The sequence below is a fragment of the Sceloporus occidentalis genome, unplaced genomic scaffold (genome assembly GCF_023333645.1).
Source record: "Sceloporus occidentalis isolate IW3139 unplaced genomic scaffold, rSceOcc1.0.p SCAF_8, whole genome shotgun sequence".
In the NCBI taxonomy this organism is placed as follows: Eukaryota; Metazoa; Chordata; class Lepidosauria; order Squamata; family Phrynosomatidae; genus Sceloporus; species Sceloporus occidentalis.
In genome coordinates this window covers 43,064,255-43,074,072 of record NW_028316988.1, presented here as the reverse complement: position 1 = coordinate 43,074,072, position 9,818 = coordinate 43,064,255, and the positions used below count along the sequence as shown (strand labels likewise).

The following is a 9,818-nucleotide window of genomic DNA, read 5'->3' as shown; positions in this document are numbered from 1 at the left end:
CCCCGCCTCTCCCAATTGGATCGAAGCAGGATTAAAATTCTCTAACCCATATGACGATTAGATCCAGCATATTAACTAATGGTTATAGATAACCATACAATACACAATGCAATACACAATACAATGCAATCGGCAAATCAGCAGCGTCTCATTCAGGGCCACGTCAGTCATTATCTTATATCTGGATATGCTTGACGGAATAGTTTGGTTTTCACTGCTTTCCTGAATATCTCTAATGATGTCCTCAGGAAGGCTGTTCCACAATCTAGGAGCCCTTATTGAAAAGGCTCTTTGTGAAGTGGAAGCATATTTGGGGTTCGTGGTTTCCAGTACCTTCTTGCCTGACGTTCTAACGGTGCGGGGCAGATTGTATGGGAAGAGGCAGTCCCGCAAGTAACTCGGGCCCGAGCCATATAGGGCTTTATAGGTAATGACCAATACCTTGTATTGCGCTCGGAAGCTAATAGGGAGCCAGTGAAGATCTTTCAAAATAGGTGTTAAATGGTCAAACCTTGAAGAACTGGTGACCAGTGTGGCTGCCATATTTTATTTATTTATTTATTTATTTAGGCATTTATATCCCGCCCTTCAGCCCTAATGGCTCTCAGGGCGGCTTACAATATTATTTTTAATCAGACAGTTCCCTGCCCTCAGGCTTACAACCTAAAAGACATGACACAAAAGGAGAAGGAATGGTGGGGGGAAAGGGAATGAGGTCCAGTGGTTCGTCTCTCCCTCTGAGGCCTGGACCAAGGCAGATGGATTGGAGGGAGGGCTCTTCCTTCTTCCAGGCTAGTTGAAGATTTTGTACTAGTTGAAGCTTCCGGACGTGATACAAGGGTAGTCACTTAGTCACTGCATCAGTCAGAGACATAGAGAACCATATTTGAGTGTCATCAGCATACTGGTAACACCTCGCCCCATGTCTCCGGATGATCTCTCCCAGCGGTTTCATGTAAATGTTAAACAGCATGGGGGACAGAATAGCTCCTTGAAGGACACCGGATGACAGGTCCCTCTCAGAGGAGCAAGTGTCCCCCAGCTTCACCACCTGGAACCTTCCCAAGAGGTAGGAATGGAACCACTGGAGTGCAGTGCCTCTGATTCCTAGCTCTCTCAGGTGTTCCAGAAGGATACCGTGTCCTAAAACGTATCTGTCTAGATGCAGTGTGATTAATTGGAATCCATTACACCTATTTTAAAATCTCTACACTGGCTCCCCGTTTGCTAGGACATTTTCCGTTGCCGCTCTAAAACTCTGGAATGTTTTACTGGATGAGATCCGCCAAATAACATCTTTAGGTACCTTTAAGAAGGCAATAAGAACGGATCTTTTCCGGCAATCCTTCCCGAACTGACTCCCAATTTTTGCACTTACCTAATTTTTCCCATTGGATTGAATGATCTTGATTCATTTTATTGGCCATCAGTTGGGAATTGTTTTATAGGGTGGGAGGGAATTTGGGAACTTGAAATGTAATATATCTTTTAACTATTGTTTCCGTGGTTTTTTTTTTGTTGTTGTTGTTGTTTTGACTTGATTTTATTGTTTTTGATATCTTGTTACCGGCCTCGATCCAATACAGGGAGAGGCAGGATATAAATAAGTAAGTATTATTACTATTATTATAATGATTCCTTGTATGTCATCTTGAACCCATGTTTTGGGTCCAGTTTCAGTTGATGCTTAAAACCTAGTTGAATTCATTCACACACACACACACATATATATATGGTCTGGCCATATATATGGCCTCTGTCTGTTGACTTCTTGGGTCAGTGTTATCGTCTGTAGAGCTGCCAGTTGGAGTGGAACAGAATTGGTACAATGCATATTTCTTTGCTGAAGAGTCACTAAGTAGGCTTTAACAGAGAATGCTCTTGAAGGTAAATGATGATGGCTTTACTTCTGATACAAAATCTGGAGGAGCCATAGCTTAATACTAGAGCATATGTGTCAGAGATACACCTGAAAGTCTGGCTAACTCTTCATTTATTTGGCGAGACAGGTGATAGTCCACAGAAATCTCTACTATACTAAAATGAACAAGTCTCTCTTATCTAAAATGCTTGGGACCAGAGGGCTTTGGGATTTTGAAATCTTTTAAGGCACTCGCAGGAAGCTGTGTTGTTTTGCAGCAGCAGATAAACGCACCTCTCTCTTTGGAAATCATCTAAATTGGTGAATTTGTCCTAGAACTACAAGAGCTGAAACAAAAAGCTCTCCAAAATTTGCAGTTGATATAGAAACAAAAGCCTTTCTCGATCCTGTTGCACGCACTTACAAACGTGCCAAGAAATGGGGTCCATCCATCTCTCTATCTCAGAAGACGGCAATCGCAAACCCTCTCTGAACAAATCTTGCCAAGAAAGCCCCAAGACAGTTTGCCTTTGGGTCGCTGTAAGTCCGAAATGACTTGAAGGCTCACAGCGACAGCAATTGCTGAACAGGATGCCAGGTGCAATAAGTAATATGTAATACAAATAATATGTCAAATGATATAATACAAAATATACAGTTATGGCTCAATCTGTGGCTGCAGAATCCATGGATGCAGAGAGCTGGCTGTAAAAGGGACAAACCGGACCCAGTCCTGCTATTTTGGCCTCCTGTCTGAAGGCGTCTTCTTCCTTTATCTTCTTGACCGCTTCCAAATCCTGATAAAGCCCCTTCAAGCTGTCAGATAAAGTCTCCTGCTGCTGGAGTCTCCATGGAGGCCCAAGAATGCCTTTTCCCGAAGCAATGGACCTGACTGTTATGTGCTCCGAGTCGCATGCTCTTTTATCAAGCCATGTCTGCCCACATTGGCGGTCTAAAAATAAATGGACCGCGTGCCTCTCTGAACTGGGAACCAAGTTTCTAATCTTGGAGAAGGTTTGGAAGAACCGGCTCGAGTTTATCTATTCATTCCATGTCATTTGTATGCCGCAAAACCATTAAAACCATTTGAAAAGCAGCATAAAACCACATAAAAACAGACAAAAGTTCAAAAGCCCAACTAAAATGCACCTACTCCTTAAAAAGCCCCATCCTGACTATATACCCAACACCTGCTTCAATAAAAATGGCTTGGCTTGCCAAGGAAAAGTTTCTTGATGCATCCCTATGTTCAGTTCTTTGCAAAATGCTAGAGTTTCTTGATGCATCGAGACTGGAGTCCGCAAAAGCATTTGGATGTGATGCATCTGAGGAAGTAGGCTTGCGTCTAGGAAAGCCCATGTTGCCACCTTCTTTCTTTCTCAAGTCTCAAAGGGGCTACAAGACCTCTCTACAGACTAAGCCTTAAAGCCCACCCTGATCACAGGGGTTCCTTGGCATCCGCTGGGGCTTGGTTCCAGGATCCCCTCTGGATCCCCAAATCCGTGGGTGTTCAAGGCCCATGAAATCCCACAGCAAAATGGCCTCCCTTATATAAAATGGCAAAAGTCAAGGTTTGCAGTTGGGGATGGCTCCTTTTCCCCTGCAGCTTTTTTTCCAAACCGTGGATGCTTGAATCCATGGATTTACAAGATCCGTGGATAAGGAGGGCTGGCTGTATCGGATTCTCTGCTCCAGTGAAAATGCCTCGGCTTCCCCAAAGGGCCGGTGATGATGATGATGATGATGATGATGATGATGATGATGATGATGATGATGATGATGATGATGATGTCCTTTGCAAGGAGAGAGGGAGGCAGGAGGGCCGGGTCCAAAGCGCATCAGTGCTTTGGTGCAGATGCTGCCTGGCTCCCTCCTCCTTCCCCGAATGGCAGAGGCTCAGCTGATAAGAGCCCGAAAGGGGCTAAAATTAGCCCCGGAGAAGGCGCACTTGGGGCAGCTGTCCTGGGCTGGGGCTGGCCTCTCTGGCCCTACTATCTGTCCCACCTCACAGAGGGTCTCCTTTGCGACACACAAAGCCCCGGGTGACCCAACGGAGGGACCCTCCCCGCTGCTGGAGCCCAGTAGCCAGCCACCGGCCCCGCGTGAGTAATCCCCTCCCCAGCCCTTGACCTGCATCTTCTCCCCTGGGTGGGTTCACACGTGCCCCGCCGCAACACGCGTCTGCCTGACACGCGAGTCGTCTTTAGGGCCGGCAGAGGAGGAGCCATGCTGCAGGGAAAGAATGCAGCCTGGCCCCAGTTTTGGGAATGGGGTGGCCCTGGCTGGCTAAGGCGAGGCACACTCTCTCAGCCTCAAGAAGAGCCCTGGGGTCTCTAGCAAGACTTGCTCTTGTTAAGTCACACTCTCTCAGCCTCAGGAGGAGGCAAGTCCTATAGAGCTCTAGGGTTTGTAGTAACAGCAATGTGCTTTCTATTGCTATAATTCACATTTTCTCAGGCTCAGGAGAAGGCAAATCCTACGGAGCCCTGGGATTGGTAGCAATACTTGCTATTGCTATTGCTAAGTCACACTCTCTCAGCCTCAGGAGAAAGCAGCTGCTATGGGAGCCCTGGGGTTTGTAGTAACAGCAATGTACTTGCCATTGCTATTGCTATAAGTCACACTCTCTCAGCCTCAGGAGGCGGCTATGGAGTCCTGGGGTTTGTAGCAATACTTGCTCTTGCTAAGTCACACTCTCTCAGCCTCAGGAGAAGAAGGCAACTCCTATGGAGCCCTGGGTTTGGTAGCAACAGCAATGGACTTGCTATTGCTAAGTCACACTCTCTCAGCCTTAGGAGAAAGCAGCTCTTATGGAGCCCAGGGGTTGGTAGCAATAGCAATGGACTTGGTATCGGTATATCCCATGTGTTATTTTGGCAATACTATTGTGCAATACTGCCAAATAATCTTGCCAAAGTAATCAATGGAGATACACTCGATGCCCTTTCCTTACCCATAAAAAAGAGCGGTCCCTTTGTCTGGCTGGTTTGGGGCTCAGGAATGCATGCTGCGTCTCCCAAATTCAGAATGAAAATAGCTTTCCCAAAAAAAGAAACCCAGGAGCCAAAGGGGTCCAGAAATAGCCAAAGGGAACATGATCAGATGAGAGGCCTCCATCGCCAGCGTGGCCCCAAGGAAAACACAACAACACAGGCAGCTGCCTCCATCCCTTGTCTATTTGTGGCCTCTTTTCACACAAGCATCTGGAATCCTGAGATTTCTAGTGGCATTTCTATGGGTTTGACTCCTAGTTTAAGTAGTACTTGGATCTCAAGTTTCAAGTGGTCCTTAGGATCCTTTGCCAGAGACGTTTAAGTCCCTCTGTAAACTACAAATTCCAGGATCCCGTGACTGACGGGATCTTTTTAAAATGGTGTATAGGAAGCTGGACTTTGGGAGATGTAGTCTAAAAAGTGTAAGAACCAGCATGATGTAGTGGATTTAGCATCGGACTGTGACTCTGGGGACCAGGATTTGAATCCTCGCTTGGCCATGGAAACCCACTGGGTGACCTTAGGCAAGTCCTATTCTCTCAGCCTCCGAGGAGGGCATTGGCAAACCTCCCTCCGAAGACCTCGTGATAAGTTTGCCTTAGCGTCACCATAAATCGGGAACAACTCGACGGCCAACAGCACAGACGGTCTAAAAAGTAACTTTCCCCCAAGTCAAGCCTATGGTCAGGAGATGGAGGGTTACTGGAGGCTGGCAGGAGGCCCTGGTCTCTTATTTAGAGCAACCTGGAAGGAAGGAAGGAATACTTTTGGAATGGCATGCACCGGAAATTGTTCTGCCCCCCTTCTCCGGGGCTTCTAGCATTTCATAGCCAAGCAGGTGGAACTCATGCATTCCTCCTCTTGCCATATATATATATATATATATATATATATATATATATATGCACATGCTAGCAATTGGCTTCTACAGAGACTCCTTGATCAGAAAGCTTTGGTGCCGCAATGAACTGCAGGCCCCAGATTCCATGGCGTTGGGCCATGGCAGTGAAACCGCTGTCAAACTGGATTAATTCTGCATTGCAGAAACAGTCTGAGATTCTAGGGGAAGTCCTATTTATGTTACATAGGTAATAGTTCTCTATCTGCTTCAGCTGTTATGGCAATATCCCACAAAGCCCTGGGTTTGGAAAAACGTTAGACCTCTCCTTGCCAAAAATTCCCAATAGGAAATTCCATAGGATGGTGTCATGGCAGTTAAAGAGGATTCAGAATGCTATATGGGCCTGGCTTGGAAACATGGAATCATAATGCTATATGGGCCTGGCTTTGCAATGTGGGATCATAAGGCTATATGGGCCTGGCTTTGCAATGTGGAATCATAAGGCTATATGGGTCTGACTTTGAAATGTGAAATCATAAAGTTATATGGGTCTGACTTTGAAATGTGGAATTGTTGTGGCATAGGGGTCTGGCTTTGAAATCCACAATCAGCCACTGAAACCCAGTGGGCAACTCACACTCTCTCAGCCTGAGAGGCAGTTATTCCTGCAAACAAATGACTTTTCCAAAGGCACTTTGAAGTGCCTGAAGTGGGATCGAGATGCTTCCGTTGTGCAGCGTGACTTGTTTTACATGATTTCTTTGGCTTGCAGCTTTCCAACCTTGCACAGTTCATGATGAAAGTCACCCTCAAGAGAGGCACCAAGATGAGCCTGCTGGATATCACCAAGATCTTCTCCATGCTCCAGCCCAAAGAAGACGAAGAAGGGGAAGACGAAAGGCAGGCGCTGAATCTCGCCGTGTCCCAGGACAACTACCAGCTCCTGGACGAACTGTTGCGCCAAGAGAGATACAAAGGGTTCATCAACAGCAGGAGCGGTTGGGGGGTACCTGGAACGCCGCTGCGTTTCGCCGCCGCCAAGGGCCACGCCAGGTGCGTCAAGGTCCTCCTGGCCCATGGAGCCGAAGTCGACAGCTTGGACGTCAAGGCTCAGACCCCGCTCTTCGTTGCCGTCAACAATGGCCACCTGGATTGCGTCCGGGCCCTCTTGCAAGCCGGAGCAAATCCGTCCGGAAGCATCCACAACAACTGCACTCCGCTCCTCACCGCAGCCAGAGACGGAGACGTGGACATCCTCCGGGAGCTCTTGGACCATGGGGCAGAGGTCAACGTCAAGGCAAGGGTCCCCGAGTGGGCGGCCAACTCCGTGGCCTGCTCCGGCCCTTTGTACCTCTCAGCGGTCTACAGGCATCTGGAGTGTTTCAAGACGCTGCTGCTCTACGGCGCCGATCCGAACTACAACTGCAATGACGAGAAAATGGTCGGCCGCGTCAAATCCCCAAAGACGCTCCTGGAAATCTGCCTGCGGCACGGCTGCGGAGCCGAATTTGTCCAACTCCTCATCGATTTTGGAGCCAACGTTTACTTGCCGGGGATCGCCTTGGATAAGATCTCAACCAGCTCTGAGGCGATAGATCTGTTGGCCAGAGAAAGAGGTAAGTCATTGCCTTTTACTTTAAAAACAACGACAACACGGGCCAGAATTAATTCAGCAATACAACCAGTTACATATTATGGATCATGACCAATTATTATAGCAGCTCTTTGTTTTCAAGTTCAGTATGGAAAATAATATTGCAGAAAGGAAATTAAACCCTCTCCCTCCCTTGTTAAACAAAAACAGACAAATATTAGATTAATGCACTGTCTTGCACCAGCAAAGTCATCAGAGTCTGAATAATACATTGTTCAGCGCATACACTCTCTCTATATACGTATATTTTACCCTTTCTATTATCCAGATAGTATTTGAAATGCTAACAGACGATGATATGGATACTGGTGTGGTCACACATGGGATTAATGTTTCACTCCTGCCTTTGCGGTGATGCGCCAAACTTTGAAGCCCATGTGCATCTTGAAATCTCACCAAGATGACCACTTAGATTTCACTGTTTCCATTTCTTCCTGCTTTCTAGTTCTCCCCAAATCCTTGATGTCTCAATGCAGACTCACCATCCGGAAACTCCTCCGACCGGCTAACCAACCCCGCGCCGTCGATCAACTGGAAATCCCATCGCCGCTGCTCAGCTATCTCAAACACCAACTGTAAAGGCACCGCAAAGGAAGATCAGCATTGGCACTGACCCAGGGTCCTCAAGCACTGTAACTTCGGATACGAAAGGAAACAAAGGAAAAAAACTAAGACTTGGAAGACGTGTAGTTTGGTGGCCTTGTTTTCTATCGTGTGTGTGTGTGTGTGTGTGTGTGTGTGTTGTGCGACCCATTTGCATCAGGTATGTTATCTAAAACCAGAAACTGGAACCTTAGTAGGAAAGGGTAAAGAGGTTTCATGAACCATGCATGGGTTCAAAAAGCAAATCTGTTTAAGGTCCCATGAAGCCTAGTGGTCTATGCCACACAGTGCCTTCCATTTAATGTTGCTTCTTGATGCCTTTGGGAGGTCATCTATCTATCTATCTATCTATCTGTCTATCTATCTATCTATCCCACTTCTGCCACCAAATGTGATGGCCTTCTTTTCTATCCTCCACTTGGATACTCAGGTCAATTGGCACAGACTCAAGTCGGGCTCAAGTCACTTCAGTTACTTGACTAAGACTCAACTTGGCAATAAATGATGCATGGGCTCAAGTCAGCTCTTGGGTCATGACTGACTTTCTGGTCTAATGTTATCCAGAAACATGTTAGGAGAGCATTCAGGTCTAACTCACTGAGGTCTACTCCATGAGACCTATGCCTAGGTAAGGATACCTGTTCGAGAACGGACTGAAATGCTTTTTGGTTTGGAATGGATCACATGCAAAAGCTTATTTGATGAATGGGAAACATCGAAACAGTTGACATACTTGCAGAAATATTCTTAATTCTGTGGATAAAGCTTGCAGAATGGTTTTGCAAACAGCTGCACAACGGTCAGTATGGATGTACCTTTCCGTTCTATTTCTGTAATGACTTTTGGATGCATTTTCTTTCAGCGCAGAATGAGAAGGAATGGTATGGAGAGCACCCATATATATGGACATCATATATTATCTATGTTTTATTTCAGTTATAGAATATACTCATTGACATCCTGTCTTTCAGGAGGGTAAAACATATTGCAACTTGGTTCGCGGTGAGCCAAACCTGCCTTCGAAAACTGGCTCTGCATATTTCATTTCAGTTTGTGGAAGGCATTGACTGGCTAGCGCCTGCAGCACCATCAAAAACCCATGGAATAACTGTTCTAAAAGTGCTTGCAGATCTCTTTTTAAAATAGGATAGATCAGTGATTTCCAAACTTTGGTCCTCCGGGTGTTTTGGGCTTCAACTCCAAGAAGCCCTAACCAAGAGTCGGAAATTGTGGGAGCTGTAATCCCAAAATCTGGAGGACCCAAAGTTTGGAAACCACTAAGACGGATGGTTGGATAGCTGGATAAATGAATGACAAAACAGGCCTTCAGAAGTGTGGCCAGAATGACCAATGAACCAAGGTCTGCTTGCGCTAGGATGTCTTGCAAACTATAAAGCCGGACTAATTCTATGGGTTAAGGAACCACTGCAATGCTGAACATCTGTTCCAGCCTTAAGCAATAATGCTCACTTCACATAATCCTGGAATGAACAGTGCGCTATTTTTAAAAGGAGGAATTATGGATTCAGCCAACTCCAACCACTAAGTGCCGCTATTGAGCCAAACTCAGAAGCAACATGTGCATTATATGTTTGGATCCCTTGAGATTTGTATTATTATTATTATTATTATTATTATTATTATTATTATTATATAGGAGGCTATGGCAGCCATCTCCCTGCTTTCCTTTCAATGGCAGGCAAAGAAAATCAACTGTCATGGACCAGTGCTATGGAATTCTGGGAACTGTAGTTTGATGGCAGCACAACAAACTACAGCTTGCAGCAATCCACAGCACTGAGCCACAGCAGTTGAAGTGGTGCCAGATTGGATTATTTCTGGGAGAAAGGTGGCATGCAAATGAAA

General features: G+C 46.1%; 1 protein-coding gene across 2 annotated transcripts; it reads left to right on the top strand.

Annotated features, from left to right (window-relative positions):
* Positions 1–3,799: 3,799 nt before the first annotated feature.
* Positions 3,800–9,818, top strand: ASB12 (ankyrin repeat and SOCS box containing 12). Of its 2 annotated transcripts, none has more exons than XM_089537163.1 (3): positions 3,800–3,963; positions 6,468–7,311; positions 7,826–9,818. In XM_089537163.1, exons 2-3 carry the CDS (start codon positions 6,489–6,491, stop codon positions 7,960–7,962), a joined length of 960 nt encoding a protein of 319 aa, XP_089393289.1. In that variant the 5' UTR covers positions 3,800–3,963; positions 6,468–6,488; the 3' UTR covers positions 7,963–9,818. The 2 variants fall into 2 exon arrangements, with proteins under 2 accessions (XP_089393289.1, XP_089393290.1); XM_089537164.1 differs by having other exon boundaries at positions 7,795–9,818.